The 19,353-nt window shown below is 41.6% G+C and overlaps 1 protein-coding gene across 4 annotated transcripts in view; it reads left to right on the plus strand.

Annotated features, from left to right (window-relative positions):
- The window catches only part of MAK (male germ cell associated kinase), a gene marked incomplete at its 5' end in the record, with an annotated part of 53,922 nt that extends 34,569 nt beyond the window's left edge, over nucleotides 1–19,353 (plus strand). For 2 of the 4 annotated variants that reach the window (XM_081295256.1, XM_081295257.1), the window contains 4 exons: nucleotides 3,503–3,675; nucleotides 7,371–7,519; nucleotides 11,311–11,442; nucleotides 19,154–19,353. In XM_081295256.1, coding sequence (XP_081151382.1) covers nucleotides 3,503–3,675; nucleotides 7,371–7,519; nucleotides 11,311–11,442; nucleotides 19,154–19,308 — 609 coding nt within the window. In that variant the 3' untranslated portion in view covers nucleotides 19,309–19,353. Of the gene's footprint in view, nucleotides 1–3,502; nucleotides 3,676–7,370; nucleotides 7,520–11,310; nucleotides 11,443–13,195; nucleotides 13,271–14,609; nucleotides 14,715–19,153 lie in introns of all 4 variants that reach the window. The other 2 variants (XM_081295254.1, XM_081295255.1) reach the window with 2 other exon arrangements.

The raw sequence follows: 19,353 nt of genomic DNA on the forward strand, positions 1-19,353 counted from the left end.
ATCTGAACAACACTTTATCTAATTCCTTATCAGTTCACCATCCTCAAGTAAGTGAGAGCCTCCCATTCCCCCGGCACTGATCACATTTAACATACTATTACTTGTTAGGTGTGTTTATTGTGTATTACCTGCCCTTCCTCCTAGTGTGCAAGCTCTTTGAGATCGGGAATGTTTTATTACCAACACAGCCCAGAACCTAAAGTGCTGCCTGCCACGTGGTACATTCTCAATATTTGTTTAATAGTGATTACCATACTATTTTAAAACCACCTCCTAAATAAATAAAAGATCAATTGAAAATTAAAAAAAAAAAAAACTACCTCCAAGGTCCTGAGGAGTCCTCTCCATCTTTGAGAAAGTACTGAACTTTAGAAACTTCTGCCTATCATACTGACTTGAACTCTGGTTTTCCCTGGCTTTTAATAAAAGCTAAACACTCTTCTAGAAAGGCTGTCTTTTAGGTAGAGCCGAAATAGCCCTTATATTACCTTCCCTTTCTCCAGGAGAAATAGCCCTGGTTCCCTCATGAGCTCTGCATGTGATGTCCATTCACTGACAAGCCTCCCAGTCCCCTCCTATCTTTTTCCTGCCTGAGCTAGAGCAAGGATGGATAGGGAGGAAAAACAGGTTGTCTGGAATCACGGGTCCACTGGTGCCACTAAGGGTTACATTTTTTTTTTGTTGTTGTTGTTGTTGTTGTTTTATTCTCTAAGAAGACAAATCAAACATTGATGCAATCTGAGAGGGAAGGAAGGAAGCGGATATGTTGAGCAGCTACATGTAGAAGTAGCTACAAGCCAGGCATGATGCTAAGCCCCTGTGTGTGCCTTCTCACACAAGTTCAAGTACCAATAATAACCTAACCCTAAAGTTTTACATAGCTAACAAGTTCCAGAACTGGATTTGAGCATTGTTTCAACTAAAACTTTTAAATCTATTTTTTTTATACACGCTTCTGCGAAACATGTTAAATACCTTTACTTGGGCATTTGATCTTTAGGATTGAGAAAGTTGCAGGACCTCGCTTTTACCTCCCAATTTTCTAATTATGCTTGAACCCTTACTTTTACTTTTCTGTCTAACCATTCTATGTAACCTGTTGCCAGCTACAGATTTGTTTTTTATTTTCCTCCTGTATCTTCATGATGAAAAGAATGCAGTGAGCCCTTGAGCAGGCCACTAGAACCTTCTAAATTGACACTGATCCTTGAAATGGTACTCGTCCAATGATTGACCCTTGTCCTGACCCACCTTTGCTTCACTACTACATTGTATTAGTAAAGATATGAAACATTCTGTCCCCAAGTTGAATGAAGTCCACACATACCCATCTAATGAATTCATTGCTTGCTTTTTATGAAAACGGTGGCCTACAGATCCACCAGGTTTTTTTCCTTAGTGCTCACAAACAGATGACTTTAAAATCTTTGCCCTCGTTCTATATCAAACTTACTGATGTGATATTTGCAAAAATATACCTTCTACTTTGAAAACTATTTATAGTTGCCCCTTTGCAGTCTTGTCAGACATACAGGATCACTTGGGTGTCGCTGACCCCATTCAGCACTGGTACCTAACACAGAGTTCAAATGAAAGGAGCCCAGAATGCAGCTAATTGTAATCTTCCTTAACTCCACTCATCTGGACTTTAGATGTTTTATTCTCTGCAGTCTGGAGATTGTTCTCCCTGGCCACAAAAATAACAGAATAGAAATTGGCAAGTTCCACTGCTTGCCATCATCACGTGGTGCTATCGGTTCACGCAATAGCCCGCCCATCCCCTCCCAGCATAGCTGCCCTTCCTTCCGAGCTCTGTTCCCCAATTTTCAATTGCCTTTGGGATTTTTCAGTTCATATGTGTCTCTTTAAATTTGTATGAAACCAGTTCATTGTCTGCCCCAAACCAGGACTCGTTCCTCATTCCATCTTTCTGTTAATGGTGCCACTATTCTGAGACACTCAGGCTTTTAAAGTTATCCCTCCCATTTCCCTCTGTACATTACGATTATATTCAGGGCCTTTTAACACAAACCTGAACGCTGTGCCTTAACCCATAGGGATTGTCTTTCTCACATAATTTGAAGTTGGGAGGCAGCAACCCAGAGCTCCTGCAGCTTCCAAAGAAGCTCCACCCCTTAGCAGGTGGCTTTCATGCCTCTGGTGGCAAGATGACTGTTGCTCTTTCAAGTGTGCCTCTGCCCTTGGGAGAGGGAATCATGAAGGACACTAGAAAATATCTGTCTCCATGTCCCCCTCCTTAAGGCTGTCCCCACTTGAGAAGGTCATTAAGGCTTTGGAAAGTGAAGTCACTTGCCCAAAGAGACACAGTCAAGTCTTGGTTTTCTGGATCCTTTACATCAATAAAAAGTCATCCAGATCCTAAATATGGAAGTCTTTCCTCCTCCTAAATTCAGATTTCTCCTCCATCTGAATTCATGTCATATTTTTGGCAGGTGCTACCTATTTTTGTTAATGTTTTTAAATGTGCACATTATCTCCTTAAATACATTCATGTACTGCATGGCGATGTCTCGGTCAACAATGCACCACAGTATGATGGTGGCCCCGGAAGATTATAATGAAGCCAAAAAATCCCTGTTAATTTAGAATGTGTTTGTGTTTTAAGCTAAGTATTATTGCAAAGAATCAAAAGAGTTTAAAGATTTTAAAGTTAAAAATGTTATAGTCAGCTAAGGTTAATTTATTATTGAAGAAAGAAAAATATGTTTTATAAATTTAGCATAGCCCAAGTATACAGTGTCTAAAATGTCAACGGTCATGTGCAGTAATGTCCCAGTCTTCACATTGACTCACCACTCACTCACCCAGAGCAGCTTGCTGTCCTGCAGCCTCTGCTCATGGTAAGTGTCCTGAACCTATGTATCATTTATATCATTTTTCAAAATAAACTTTTTAGTTGTAGATAGACACAATAATCTTTATTTATTTTTATGTGGTGCTGAGGATCGGAACCCAGGGCCTCACATGTGCTAGGCAAGCACTGTACCCTAGCCCTGTATCATTTTGTATACTATATTTTTGTCTCTCCACACCCCTTTTTTTTGGTGCTGGGGTTTGAACCCAGGGCTTTGTGCTTGTTGAGCACGTGCTTTCTTACTGAGCTACACCCCCAACCCCTCTACTATACTTTTCCTATGTTGAGGTGTATGTAGATACACAAGTACTAACCATTATGCTACAGCTGCCCACAGTACTCAGTACAGTAGTGTGCTGTACTCATAGCCTAAGAGCTATGGGCTACACCTTACAGCCTACCTGTGTCGTAGGCTAGACCATCTAGATTTGTGTAAGTGCTTTCTGTGATGTTTGCACAATGACAGAATCACCTCAGGGTGCGTTTCTCAGAATGGGTTCCCGGTCTTAGAAGACACAGGACTGGATGAAGGCTCCTTGAGAATGTGACTCTTAGTGCCTGATAGACTAGCTTGTGTAAAAGGCGTTCACAAAGGACTGAGGATTATGATGACTGATTTTCCCACAGAAGCCAAATGGTCCACTGGCTCATAAAAGTGCTAGAAGGCGTTGGGGTCAGACTATCCTCAAGGCTGGAGACAGCTGGGAAGAGTTTGAGGACTGTGATTTTGGAGCCTCCCATTCCAAGAAGCCAAGCATGGGTGTTTTCAAAGAAAAGAGGAAAAAAGATTCTCCACTTCGGTAAGATCTCAGTTTTCTCAGGAAAAGATATTTTTACCATGCATCAACTTTATTTTACTCATTTCCTTTTATGAACTATACCATAAAGGACAAAAAGGTAGCTTAACATTCTCTTCTCTGAAACACGAGTCTTTCTGCTTACCTCTGAAAAGCTACAAAACTTAGGTTTTCACAGTAATGGATGATGATTTGCATGTGTGTAGGGAAGGGTTACTCTTCAGCTTTCATGATGCTCTGGTGCATTTATTTTTTTGATACAGGGTCTCGCTGTGTTGCCCAGGCTGGTCTCCAGCTCCTGGGCTCAGCCTCCCAGAGCTGGGGCTACCCGTGCCCTCCAGCAGGCCCAGCTCACTCTTGGTCATCATTACACCCATTTGAAATTCCCACGCAGTGTGCAGACGCAGAACACCGTGCACAGAGTTGATGGTTTCCTCTGATGGTGTTCAGATGAGTTCTCAGTTTCCTTTGTGTTCAAACATCTTTTGACCATTTTCTGAACCTTTTCTGAGAGTTACACGTCTCTAGCAGTTCCTTTTCTTTCTACGATTTATGTCATTATTATTTACGTGATCTTTGAAGTTAGTCTGGGTTAAATTTTAGTGAACATTTTGGGAAAATACTTTGTTTTCTTCATCTTTGGACCAGAAGAGGAATAGGGAGAAAGTATCCCGAGTCACCTATTATCTAATAGCTTCTTAGCACTGTGCAGTGCTGAATTCTTCACCTGGGGCAGGGGGTACACATGTCCCAAAGAGATGGATAATGAATCTCTAAAGGATATTATGTATGCTGGGATCATTCTTAATCAATTTCCAGATCCTCAGGTTCCATAGGTCCTCTTCCCTAAAATACACAAAATTGAGGGAAAAACATTTACATTTAAGCCCTCTCCATCTTTAGGCAAGAAAGTTTCCCCCCTCTACAATATTTCCGGTCTTGCACAGGCATTAAGATGTAACAACTTTTGGGGTGTTAAAAAAAGGGAGAAACCAGAAGCCTGGTGCCTTCAGTTCAAGAGGCTTTCCGTTGTTCCTTATGCTCCTAATGTTGTCCCCTGCGTTAGAAATAGAGGCAGCGCTCAGTCGTGCATACCTATAATCCCAGGTACTTGGGAGTCTGAGACAGGAGACCCCTTGAAACCAGCCTGTGCAAAAAATTAGACTCAGAGAGAAGAGGGGTGGGCGGGGGGAGAGAGAGAGAGAGGGAGAGGGAGAGGGAGAGGGAGAGGGAGAGGGAGGGAGAGGGAGAGGGAGAGGGAGAGGGAGAGGGAGAGGGAGAGAGAATTTTAGCTTTTGTTGGAAAGCATAGTGATTTGAAAACCCTAGAGCATGAGGGGTTAGTGTTGACTATTCTTTTAGATGTACTAGAATGTTCTGTAGGACTATCTGATTTTGCAAAACCCAAAGATAAAAATTTTGCATAATTTTTTGGATGATTCAGAGTGTGTTTTATGGACCAAGGTGGTTAAAATTTAGTTAATGGGGCTGGGTTGTGGCTCAGAGGTAGAGCGCTCACCTACCATGCGTGAGGCACCGGGTTCAATCCTCAGCACCACATAAAAATAAAATATTGTGTCTACCTATAACTAAAAAATAAATATTAAAAAAAAGATTAGTTAATCAAGTCACGCCGTGAAATACTTTAACTGTAGTACACCCTCCCAACGTTCTATCTTCTATGTATAATTTTCTGTCTACTATTGGCAAGGAACAAGAAAATAAATTTATTTCATTTATGATGAAAATCAGATAGTATAGATAGAGATCAAATCTTGAAAATGTGCAGTGATTTGCATAGTTCTCTTTTTTAATTAGTTGTATCTGGGAGCCCAAGAGTTTGAAGAACATAGGTGGTGCATGTAGATGACCCGAAAACCTTTTAAACCCACTTCATTTTAATTTTACTGAACTTCTTCATGTTTTTTGAGGGTGGTAAAGGTCTGAAGCAAGACCTAAGCTATCATATAGAATCTGCCTGATTCTTGTAAGGGAACAATTGGTTAATTTTCTCAACATCAGTGAACCTTTTCTCTTGAAATTCTTTAGTAAAATAAAAACTGTATGACAATAAAATGCTCATGTGGGCATTTCTTCCACATTTTTATTTTCTGGTACCTTTCAGTGGTCCTATACAACTTTAGGCATATAGTTATTATTAATAATATGATACCATTTCCCTAAACTTTTTTCATAATTTTTTTTGGGGGGGGATTGAACCCAGGGACACTCAACCACTGAGCTACATCTTTTTTTATTTTGAGACAGGGTTTCCTAAGATGCTGAGATGGGCCTCAAATTTGCAATTCTCCTGCCTCAGCCTCCCGAGTAGCTGGGATTATAGGCATGCACTACTGCATTGGGTTATTCATAATTTATTTGCTCCACTAAAACTCTCTGCAGAAGAGGGCACTGATATTCAGATAGGTTGAGTAACTTACCAAAGATCAGATGAGGCTTAATTCAAACCCAAGGTTTTCCCTCACTGATGCCACACCACCTCTTACACAATGGAGCCCACATACCTGGTGAAGTGAACAGCCTTGCTGTTCCCTGCTCAGAGTCTCAGACAGCCAGGGCTTCCCCAGCAAGAATACAGAGTGCCAAATACTAAAGTGTACACCTTTTGTTTAACAGTTGTCTTTTTAAAAGTGAATAAAAGCAAGATATTTATATTTCTATTTGTACCTGTAGACATGTATACTTGGTAAACTTTTATTGAATATGTAGTAGGTACTAAGCAAAGGTCTAAACATGACTTAGCCTGTCCTCAACCCATCAAATACACCACAGCAGAACAAGACCTTCAAGACCTGTAGGACAAGGCAAGAGTGTCCTGGGTGCCACTGTGAGGCAACCACAGGAGCTCCACAGTTCTGCCTGTGAACAGGTCTCTGACAAGCAGATTTGAGAACAGGAGAACTTTCCTAGATGGCATAGCCAGAGTGGCTGAGGGAGGTGTTTCCACTGCAGTCCTACCTGTGTCTAGTGCTCCCACACAGGGGGTGGCCCAAGTTCAAAGGCCATCCAAGTCAGTGTCCCTTGCCCATGGGTGGCTTGATGAGTAGGTTGTAGCAGTGTGGATTTCTAGAGAGTAGCCAGAGATGCTTGGAGGTGGGGACCGGCTGGGAGTACATGCAGGTCCTGGCAAAGGAAGAAGTCAGTCGGGGGGCGGGGGGGGGGGGGGCGGCAGAAGAGGTCAGTCCTGAGGCTCCTCACAACCCAGAGTGTGCGTCTCAAAACAAATGACAGCCCGTCCTCAGGTAGTGACGGCTGTCTTGTGTACTGCTGTGTGGTCAAGATGGCCTTGGGAACGAGGCAGAGCTAAGCCTGGGAGCTGAAAATCCTCGATTTCCACATGGAAAAGTGGCTCTTACTGCCTTCCTGTTCAGCTCACCACTGTCCCACATTTTGAAAGTGCAGCAATTTCAGTAAATATAGATACATATCATACATATCACACACAAGCAAGTTGCTGCTCAGTTGTAAAGCTTTGTGTCACATACCATCCAGTATCAGAAACAGTTCTATGTGCCACTTAGTCTCTACACAGCGGGGGGGCTGTCGTCAGCATTCCTTCAGCCAGAGGACTGGTGCAGCCTTCAAAGTGAGACGCTTTGGCTGATTTGAAAGGATGCAGAGAGGTAGGGGAGAACTTCTTGATCTGGGCGTTATAGCCACCTTCTGTTGACTTTCAAGGCTCTCAGAGGCAGTACCCTCAGGCTTCCACCACTCCACAGAGGAAAACAAGAGCTTACCTGCTGCGGTTCACCTAAAGTCTGATTCCCAACTATCATCTGCATCAGTGGCTAAACAGTACTACTTGAAACAATCAAGATACCTTCCAGGTAAGTAGAGAAAATAAAACGTTTATTACTTGTTAAAAATGTGTCTCATCAAAATAGTCTGATTCTTGTAAGGATGGGATTAGAAAATTCACTCCTCCCAGGCACGGTGGCACACGCGTGCAATCCCAGTGGCTTTGGAGGCTGAGACAGGAGGACTGTGAGTTCAAAGTCAGCCTCAGCAAAAGCAAGGTGCTTAGCAACTCAGTGAGACCCTGTCTCTAAATAAAATATAAAATAGGGCTAGGGATGTGGCTCAGTGGTCAAGCACCCCAGAGTTCAATCACAAGTATCCCCTTCCCTCAAAAAAGAAAATTTACTCTATAGTAAAATTTTTATCAATGTAAGACATGAACATGGTATTTGCTAGGTTTTTACTATTCATTACCTGATTGATCCCTTTTGAAAAATTGGAAACTCTTTTTAGGAAATATATTCTTGACCTAAAGTCCCTATTCATTCTCATTAAGTCAAAATTTGAGAAAGACTGCTATTTATGACCTTCTATTTTGGTTCTTGAACTGAGAAAAGAGTTTTGGAGTTCTAATTTTCTGCATAGAAAATCTTCATGTCATTACGTTATGAGATGAGAATTTGCCCACTATGCCTTTGTAATCAGACTAAAACTGTCAGTCATCACTCAGGATGCTTCTTCATCTTAGGTTCCTAAAGAGTCCAAGAAAGTCATGGTTCTCTCATGGGCAGATACTATACAAAAGCTTCCAGAACCCCACTCTGGTCTCAGGATAGCTTTATTGTTAGTTTCTTATTCAGGATTTTCTGGAGGAGGATTAAGGCCCCAGAAGGAGTCTTCTCTGCAAGCTCCCCAAAGCTGGATACAGATTTCCCACTTAGCCAAGTATAGCATTTATCAGCTGTTTTATAAATGTACTTATTGGATGACTAAGACATTTCCTGACTTTCCCCATTTCTTTTTTGTTGACAGCACTTTTAACTGTGCCTCTTAAAAATACCTGTGTTGCAGATATTATGTGGCTTACTCATTCAAGCAGCATATATTGTAGTGCTGGCGATTCCCAGTGATGGAGAAATAAACACTACTCTCATAGAGCTCACCATCTTGTGTGTGTGTGTGTGTGTGTGTGTGTGTGTGTGTGTGTGTGTGTGTGACAGGTGTGTGTGTGAACATACACTGTAAGAAACAGTGATGGAGTGATGGTGCAGAGGGGGGGAACCAAAGTTGACTGCAGGCTGGGGAGGAGGGGGTCTGAAAGACAGAGTGTATTTAAGAACAGAAGGTTTAACATCTGAAGTTCCCTGAGCTGAGGGGAGAGCAGAATTCAGCCTTTAGGGCAGGGGAAGGAATTTGCATTTTATCCCTGGTCCACTGCAGGAGGTGAGTGGCACCTGATGTATGTGTTAAAAAGACTGTCTGCTGTATAAATAATAGACTATCCAGGGACAAGAAAAGCAGCAGGGAGCTGAGTTGGGAGGCTCCTGCAGTCACCTAGAGAAAGAGAATGATGACTTAAAGGATGGAAATGGACTTGCTGGTGGATTGGAGGTGGACCGTGAGAGGAAAGGAGCTTGTCTGGAGCTTGAATCTTGGGTGGATGGCAGAGCCAGGCACTGAGATGGGAAGGACTCAGGAGGAACAGTTTGGGTAGGGAAGAGGCTGTGCCTCCCATTTGTGGGGAATTGCAGTTGAGATGCCTGGGAAACAGACCAAGGAGAGGTGGATGGGAGTGGAATAGAAGAGCCTGGAAAAGGTCCCAGAAAAACAGATTTGGGAATCACCAGCATGCAGGCAGTCTGTACATCCACAGACCCAGACAGGATCGATCACCCACCGAGAGACTAGGGGGGAACATGGGCTTTTCTGGGGAGGTAGAGGAGGAAGAAAACAGCCAGCCAGATGAGGGTCGGAAAGCCAGAGAAGGTGGTTTCCAGAGGCCAAAAAGGGGAAATTCATCAGAAAGAGTAGGTTGCTGCTGAGCAGCTGGATAAGGAGGGATAGAAATGTCTAATTAAATTTGACAGTGGAGAGAGAGGTCCCTGGTGAGCTTGAGTTAGTTTCAATCTGGAAGTTAGATCCAAAAGTACAAAGAACTGTTTGAAATCTAAACCTGTCACACAGATGGCATGCTTTGTCTTGACGATGGCCCCTTTGCACTGGATGAGGTTAGAAGGGAGGTGTGGCATTTAGAAACGAACCTAGGATGGACTGCAGGGGCCATCAACAGTGGAGACCTAGAGCAGGTCTGCAGATGGCTGGAGATGCTCGCTTGAGAGGGAGGAGCACTAATGTGCTGGAGGAGGGGCTGAGCCAGGGATGGAAGCCCTTAGGAAGGCAGAGGCCTCAGACTGAAGGCCACAAGGCTTGGGGTGCACTTTCAAAAGCAGCAAAAACACTTGTGTTGTAATCTCTGGGTACCGGTAGATTTGTAAAGTTTGGTGTTGAAACCGTGAGAGTTCTACTCAGCCTGGATGGGCAGGGATATGAGAGTCTCGTAGAAATACACTCTGTTTAAATAAGATAGTCCACTTCTCTGACTGAAATTTACAAATCAGTCTTCTGACTTATTGAAGGGTGACTACTATAAATTGTTGGCAGAGGGTAAGTGGGCCCAAAGCACACATTTTCATATTCTGCTTCCTAATGGGATTTTCAGGAATATATTTCATGGTATCTAAGACCTGTCTGATCATTTATTTTTTAACTAAAAAAAAAAATCTAGCAAATTCTGCAAATTCCCTGGGGTCAGAAGTATGGCTGTAATTGACACTTAAAAACTAGACTCAAAATTACAAAAAAATTGCTTAAAATCTAAGCTTGAGCTGTCCTGTCACCCGGCTGCATTCTTTACCTGAAGATGGCCTGTCGGAAGCTGGAAGAGGTTAGAAACTAGAATTGGTCTCAGTTCAGTCACTTGGAGAAACATTTACTGAGCACCTGCTGTGAAGTAGTAACCATGCAGAAGATAAAACCCAGATAACAAGCAACCCTTGACATTTTAAATCCACAGTTAATTTCACAAGTGAATGTCTTCAGGGATAAAAAATATCATTGTGGACTCTTCTTTACCCTAAAACCAAGTATAAAAGGTCTTATTAAGCATTGACCTTTAGGACTATGAGAGCTCCAGAAATGTACCATATGATTACAGGACAGCATGATACTATAGCACAAGGACTGGCAGATCTGTGACACTGGCCTTCAGGGAAAGAACACAAGCATGTGTCATTGTTACTGAGCTGCTACTGACCAGCTGTGTACTTGGAACAAGACTTTTGAGATTCGGTTCTCTGTTTCTTTCAGTGGGACTGCAGTCATCCACCGGTTTACCTTGTAAGCCTTAGGTACTTCATTATCACAAGGGAGTTGCAAATAGAATATGCAATGGAATAGTCTCAGTGGTACCTTCTGGTGTCACCCTCTGCTCCTAGATCCAGTTGATGTCACCACTGCTGTCCAGCAGAGCAGTTTACTCCATAGCACTTTTGTTGTTGTTCTAATTATGACAGCTAATGCATCTGTACCCATTGTCCACAAATGGAGCACAGCTTTTCATTTCTCTGGCTGTACATGACGTAGAGTCGCACCGCACCACGTGTGCAGTCATACACGTACCTAGGGTGATGATTAAAACCCTGGCTGGAGGATCCTTGTCTCCCCCCACATATCACTTACCTTCTTCCCTCCACCTGTTCATACGTGAACCTAAATTTCTCTCTCTTCATAGTATGTTTAGTCTTTGTTTGAACATGTGTATTTTTCCTTCAAGTTTATGATCACATGCTAATCTTTGAAATGACTGTTTTGTTCTTCTAAGGTGTGAATCCCAAGAATGTATCCTTCGTAGCTAGTGGAAAGAATATAAACCCATATGCTTGGAATAATCAGCTATTTCCTAAGTCTCTGGGACCCATTGGCACTGAATTTGCTTTCAAAAGGAGTAATGCAGGTAATGCAAGAATAGATTTAAAATGTAAATGTACGTAGTCTGCCTTCTACAGATGTTTGCTTTTAAATACATTGCACCTACCTTCTTCCAATGGAGATGGGTGTGGCCGTGCAAGGGATACACAAAGCTTATGAACTATTGAGCACAAAGAGTGCCAAGGGAATCATTTGCCAGATCCTCATCTTCCATCTGGGTTCCTTCCTAAATGGATCTTCCTTATTGGCGGGGTGTTTCTGAATTCTGCTTTACAAGAGAAAAGATTTTGACTTTTATATTTCCCCCAATGTAAAATATCTGGGTGCCAATCAAAGGGACACTTTGATATGTTGAGGTCAGAGTTGAGAAAGTAAGTATCCCAGATACCTGTGAAGCAAATCCTTTCTAATGGCGGGGGGGGGGGGGGGTTCTAGTTTTGAGCTTAAAAATTAATGGAGAATCTAATTGGGTTGTTAGTTGACAGGTAGTTAAATCCTTTTATCTGAGCTATGATTCTTGGTCCATAAATTTGAAGAGAGTACAAAGAATATATCGGCAAGGCTATCACAAAACACCCTTTATTCCCTTTTGAGTTAAAAGGTTTCTCAGTGATTCTGTCTCCATAAATGACAGAGACAAAGAGAGAGAGACAGAGACAGAGAAGTAGCACTGGTATTGGAGCCCGTGAAGTCCCGACAAGAAGTATTCATTTGCTGAAACATAAGCTATTTGGAAAAAGTCTCATCTTTCTTATTAAGAGATGTTTCTAAGAAAACTTTTCTTATTTAGTTATCAAAATTTATAATACTCATCTTTTTTAGTAATTACGTACAATGAATCATTATGATTATAACTAGCCTAAATCAGATTTTGTTTCAAGTTTATATGGATTTTTGAGTGATCAATTTAAAGACTTTTAAAACTAAATTATATTTGGATAAAAACTGGAAGCTGAAGTATGAATGAAAATATAAAATGTAAAAAAAGAACTTGCTCATGTATTTTTACATCAATAATATGGGCATGAAATCACTATGGTCTTTAGATTTCATTGGTTATATTTAAAGGAGAAATACACTGATTTTATGTGGATATTGACAATTACAATATGCCGGCGGTGACATCCTCTTGCATGCCGGACCTGGTGGTGCCTGCCTGTAATCCTGACTCTCAGGAGGTTGAGGCAGGAGGATTGAGAATTCAAGGCCAGCTGGGGCAACTTAGTGAGACCCTGTCTCAAAAGTAAAAACATTTTTTAAAAGGAAGAAAAAGAACATCCTCTTCCTAAACTTAGGATGAAAAGTTTTACATATCAACAAGTGTGTGAAGAGGTATGGAACCCTTAAAAACGTGGTGGCATTGGCCAAACAAGTTTGATGACTGCAGTTTTCATGAGGGAGCAGTCCAGTGAGGTGTTCTGGTTGGACATTTTCACACCTAGACTTTCCACAATGTTTTTAGACTCTGAAAAGACTCACCCATCTGATAAAGATGAGGTGTCTTACACTGGGGGCCTGTAATTAACTTATTTTTTCTCGGGTATATAAAGTGACATTCACAGAACCAACCATTTACACTAATCAGTTAGAATGAAGCTTGAGTTTCAGGGAAATACTCACCTGGCATCAAACGAAAGCCGTGATGACACAGGGGAGTGTCTTCCCATTTCAAGGGCTCATTCTGGATCTTTTCATTAATCACCTGATTCATTTTCCCTGCTTTTCCTGTAACATTCTCCTTACCATTGGCTCTTTCTTTCCACCTGCCTTCTCTTTAGAAGAAAGCATAATTAAACCAATTGAAAAACTATCATGCAATGAAAGTTTTCCTGAAAAATTAGAGGAGCCACAAGGTAATTTCTGGGCTTGTTCTTTGACTCTGTCTCCTAGTTTCCCTCTCATCCTCCACCCGATCCCAGGCCAAGGTGACCAGCTTTCAGCATTTCCTCTTGTCTGTATTATCCTCCTTTAGTAGTTGGGATTTTAAGACTGACTCACTCTGAAAAAGCTCTATATTTGTCTTCTTAAATTAACTATGGCAATTTATAGAAATCAAGCAGATAATTCTATTGAAAAGAATTAAAAGAATATTTTCTAATCTTGTGACCAGTATTCCTTTAATATTTTTTTGATTCTGACATTCCTATCTTGGGCATTAGCAACCATTTCAGTCAAGTGAATGGAGATGGTGGATTTCATAGGGAGGTGATGTCACTGTTTTCAACAATGCCAACCCCTAACTCCAACTCAAAACTCTGTGGCTCACAGGACTTCAAATAATAAGCCAAAATAATTTAAGAAGACTTAACTTTCTGTTCATTTTTTTCCTCAGCAGCTTCTTTCTGCATTGCGTAACTGCTCCTGTGTTGCTTTTAGTGTCTGATGTGTCCCTCTTTTGTCTCTCACACGCTTTTCTGGTTTTGGACAAGTGATTTAAGCTAGTTTCCCCATCTATAAAATGGAGGAAATCCTGTTTACTTAGGCATTACGATATAACTACACATAGAATTTTGTCACACAGTAAGGACTTAGGAAGTGTTCAATGGTGAGAATGAGAACAATTGATGTGTCCTGATGTGTACTGAATACCATCATGGCTTTGAACTTCTCTTCTAAAAGTAAAAGACAATGTGATTCAAAATGTGCGCCGGAGGTGAAAAGAAAGGTCCACAGTGGTGATGGTCACCACGATGTTGAGGACGAACACTGAATACCAGATTCTGTGCTAAATGCTTTGCATGCATCTTATTCAGTCCCTACAACAACCTTAGGAGCATAAGTCCACTTCCAACAGACTTCCAAAATGAAAAAAGGGGGAGAACACATCAGGGGACAGGGCTTCCTGGCAGGAGATGCAGCCCCATGTTAAGAACTAGCATCATAAAGCCTGGTGTGTTTGGGGTGAACTGAACATACCTTGGCCTTGACTTGGGCTTATAGCTCATCCCCTTACTAATTGTGGGAACCCAGGCAAGTCTCTTAGCACTGCAGAACCCGCAGTGTGTATACTGTTCGTCTGAGAGGGTTGTTCTAGGGAGTGAATAAAGTCTCTGGCAAGTGCAGCACAGTGCCTAGAACATACCAGGTGCTCAGAAAATAACATTTAGAAGTAATGGGGGTAGTGGTCAAAGTTATTCTCTGGCACCCTAAAATATTCACCTTCTGACTCTGAAACTTTGGATACGCCACTAGGAAATCTTGGAAGTTACAGTACTTACAATCCTTCCTTTCTCAAAAAAGAAGTGGGGTCGGCTGGCCAGAGGATCCACTTAGCACCTCTCGGTGCCACAGCCTCAGGTAAGAGCGACTCAGAGGTGGTTTTGAGATTTCTAAGCAGAGCAGAGCTTTTAAAAGCAGAATACATCAGTCACTAGAAAGGCAATTTGTAAATCAATGGAAATGTAACTGATGTGACACAGCAATCTGTATACGGGGTAAAAATGGGAGTTCATAACCCACTTGAATCAATCTGTGAAATATGGTATATTAAGAACTATGTAATGTTTTGAACAACCAACAATAAAAAAAAAAAAAGAGAGAGAGAGTGAGAGAGGAGAGAGAAAAAAAAAAGTTCATACAGTCACTTTTTCTGAATGAGACTGTTTAACCAGTGTCACCGTATTAACGGAGTTCTAGCTGGTTCTGTCAAAATGTTCTGTTTTTCTTCTAACAATATGGTTTGAAAGTCTAATAATTAAAAGAAGAGCTGCCTCTAATTAAGTGGTTACTGTCTGCCAGCCACAAAGGGCTCTGTGGAATTGTCATTTAGTCCCCAAAGCCACGGGGGGGGGGGGGGGGGTGCTCTCTTTATGGATGAGGAAATTGACCTAAGCTACTTACCCAAGGTCACACCGCTGTGGAGCCAGCACAGAAACTGGGCTTGTCACCTATCATTCCAGCAACTTGGGAGGCTGAGGGAAGGGCACTGTAAACAGGAAGCTGGCCTCTGCAACTTAGCAAAGACCCTGTCTCCATATAAAATAAAAAACAGGGCTGGGGTGTAGTTCAGAGGTGGTGCTCCAGGTTAAATCCTTAGTACCATGCAGACACACAAAAAGAAAGAAGAGAAACAAGTGGGCTTGTCCATTTGCGAAGAGCGGGCTTTGCTACACACCAGGATGTGAGAGGAGGCATGTGTCAGCGCTCTCCTGCCGCACGCCCCTGGCGCAGAGCAAAGGCTTGGTCAGTAGTGTGCGCTTGCCTTGGGCGTCAGGGCGTCTCTGCAGCTCCCTCAAAGGACAGAGTCCACATGGCAGAACCTTCCCACCTGGCCTTTGTTGGAGGGTAGTGTTAGGTGAGGGAGGGTTTGTTCCTCCATTCTCCAATGTCACAGCTAACTGAGTCACATGCTCCCTGGTGGCATGGCATATGACAGCCATGTGCAGAGGTTCACTCTTGAAATCTGTGCCTGAGCCTCCCCAGATCTGGCTATGAGTGTTCTCTAAATTATTTTAATCTAAAATAGATATCCTTAGTGAAGCACCTAAAATAAGCATAAGAGATAATCAGAAGTTGGGTAAAGATACTCATGTCACCTATAATCTCAGTGGCTTGGAAGGCTGAGGCAGGAGAATCACAAGTTCATAGCCAGCCTCAGCAAAAGTGAGGCGCTAAGCAACTTGATGAGACCCTGGCTCTAAAGAAAATACAAAATATGGCTGGGGATGTGGCTCAGAGGTCAAGTGCCCCTAAGTAAGTTCAATCCCTGGAACAAAAAAAAAAAATTGTCTTTTCATTTACAATTTGACCCCCAGAGTATTCTCAGCCTAAACTAACTAGGATCATATATTGAAACTATGGATTCAAATTTCCAGTCTTTAAAGTTCATACTATTACAGCTCAAAATGTAAAAAAAAAAAAAAAAAAAAAAAAAAAAAAAAAAACACTGAATCATTTTAACTTTTTCTTACCACACTGTAAAGTCTTAAATAGTACTCGGTTGCTTTATCTGTAAAAATAATTGTTCCATTACCTCTCTGCTGAAACAAAATCTACCTATATAAGTAAACATTTTCTATATAGCAGTCATTTTTAGAATTCCTCAAATAATTTAAGTCAGCCTTTCAATGAGTCATTCACCATGACTTAGCAGCAATTTTTAATATAAAAGCAGAAAATCATGTCAAAGCATTCTGTTTTCTGGATACCTGCTCTTAGAAATTGAGTGGGTCTTAAAAAAATCTACAAGATATTCAAGGCATTTATATATTTATTAATTCTCAGATTAGCATGTGTATTCCTGTTTTCATTTTTAAAGTAAATACTTTCTCATAATTTTTCCTCTCTTCATTTACTCTGTTTATCCTATTTTCCTACAGACGGTGATAGGAGGAGAGGTAAAACAAAAAGAAGTAAATATTAATCACTCTCAAGTGGTCCAGGCAAATACTTAGGAAGACACTGTTCTGTAGGAGACGTGTCTTCCAGTCTGCCCGTTGGGTGGCAGTTTCCCACAAGAAAGTAAAACCAGGTCATTACCATATTTATTCGACTTTTTTCTCTGCTCTCATAGTCTCCCTCTCTGCTTTTCTTCCTCACCCTCAAGTTTTGAGAAGAAAAATCAAACTAATCTCTCCCCGCAAACTTCCTCATACCTCCTCATCCCCTGCTTTGAAAGTAGCAACAGGAATGGCGAGGAGTAACTTCTTATACAGGCACCAATGGGTGCCCAGGGCCTGGGCTAAGCACTCTGTGTACACTAACTCTGTTACCAAAGGCTCATGGTCTCCACCATACAGAAGTTTTATATCTGATTTATATCATGGCATTGATAAAATTCTTTGTAACCCCTTTAGCATTTTCTACAAAACGTTAAATGCCCTTGGTAGAACAAATGCAATTTTTATAATAAACATACAGCCCGACATGATGAGGCTGACTGCCCGGCTCCTGGGAGACCCTGACGTGCAGGTCATGGTCCAGCTGGGCATCGAGGCATTTCTGGCCCTGCGGTGATATCTGGGCTCTGTTGTCAGCTACTAGGTTCTTCTTGAAGGGTGCTTGAGTCCCAAAACACTATAATTTCTAGAAAAGGAATCCTAAATCCAGCACTTGCAGTTTCTTGGCAACATGCTTTCCTTTTCTAAGAAGTTTTAAAAAAATGTTGGCCTGAACACAGTTGGACTTAAGTGCATTTAGGACTTGACAGGCTGTCGAGACCTGGAAGAAGGCTTTTCTTTTTGGCACTTCTCAGACCCCTCACGTCTAACCCAGGGATCTCTCCCCTATCTTAAGACCATGTTCCCTTTCCCCTTCCCTGAATCGGGCAGGCTTATCATCTCTCCCTTTCCCTCTGCTCCCAACGTCACATCATCTCTGCTCTGCCCAGGGTGCCATTTTGACCTGTGGCCCTGTTGGGTGAGTTTGATCATTTAACTGATTGATGTTTTTTATGTTCCACTGATTACAATGAAAGGGCTTTTCTTGGAAAACACGGTGCCTTACATATTTCCCTCCTTTTGTTTTTAGCCAGCTTCTGAATGACTTAGAGAGATTTAGGCTTCCTAAGAGTGGGATGAAATACCCGACAGCCCATTCATTTGGAGAGCTGTTGGCCTCCGGCCCCAGCCAATCTACACAGCAGTCAGGGCAGCTTTTGGTCCAGGGCATTCTGCACTCACGCTTTGTTCACTGTAAACTGAGGTTAGAGCCACGTACTCACATGGTTTTCTCCTGCTACCCAGTGTTACAGTAAAGTGTAAGAAAAACAAGGGAACCATGCCAGTAGGTCTAATATTGCTCACGTGAGGGGTGTCAAATGCTTAGATTCATTTCAGTGTACTCCCAGAATGGCAGCTACGAGTCAGTGTGAAAAGGTTCAATCCCAAATGGAAAGACTGAGCATCCCGCAGGTAAAATGCCTATGAAAACTGGCTCCTAATTTGAAGTAAGGAAGGGGTAAGAGAAGAATGTTCTCTGTAAAAATTGACTTACTGTTTTGTCACTTATTTGAGATGTTTAAGCAATTTTACTTTATCAGTTGTTGAGATAACAAGTATTTAGCAGATTTGAATTTTTTTTGCAAATTTTTAAGCAGTCAAATTCATAAATAAAACAAAACTTGTGATTAAATGTCTGGGATTCTAGAACATGTCATCACTTAAGGGAGTTGTGTTATGACCCATAATTTTCCCAGTTTAAAAAAAAAATGAAGTTTTTTGCTAGGCATGGTGGTGCACACATATAATCCCATCTACTTGGGAAGCTAAGGCAGGAGAATCTTAAGTTGGAAGCCAGCTTGGGCAACAGAGAGAAACCCAAAAAAAGAAAAATGAAGTTTCTTAATTCTAGAAATCATATTTTCATTTAAAAAAATCGATAATAGGACCCTATATGGGTACTTCCATGAAGCCAAGGTTTTATAGGACCCACAATTCCAAATATATTTTCTGTAATGATGCTGCATTTGAATATTGCATTGTGGGTACTGCTCACTGACTTTGAACCAGGAATCTCTTTTCTTTCTTGAATGTTGCCTGTCTTAATGTGAACTATTGGAAATAGAGCAGCAGCAGAATGATAAATCAGAAATGTTAGCTCTCAAGCTACCGAAAATCCTAATAGTGCCACTGTACTACTACAATTTTTGCTTTTAAAATTAGAAAAAAAAATCTCAGATCTTAATCTTTTAAAGGTAAATTTGAATTTCTCCCATAAAATGAGAAGATGAACTGACTTGTTTTTAATTTGATAATCAAATGAATAACATTCTAATTTCTGATTCTGATTTCTTTCAGAATATGCTTGGAACACAAAAACTGGCCGGGGGCCATTTTCAGGACCTACCTACAATCCTACAGCAAAAAATCTAAATATCTTGAATCGTGCACAGCCAGTCCCTTCAGTGCACGGGAGGACAGACTGGGTGGCCAAGTACGGAGGCCACCGGTAGGACCTCTGGTGGGAACCCTTAGCATTGCTCCACAGAGTATGTGCA

Source organism: Spermophilus citellus (assembly GCF_964194105.1).
Source record: "Spermophilus citellus genome assembly, chromosome: 5".
Taxonomy (NCBI): Eukaryota; Metazoa; Chordata; class Mammalia; order Rodentia; family Sciuridae; genus Spermophilus; species Spermophilus citellus.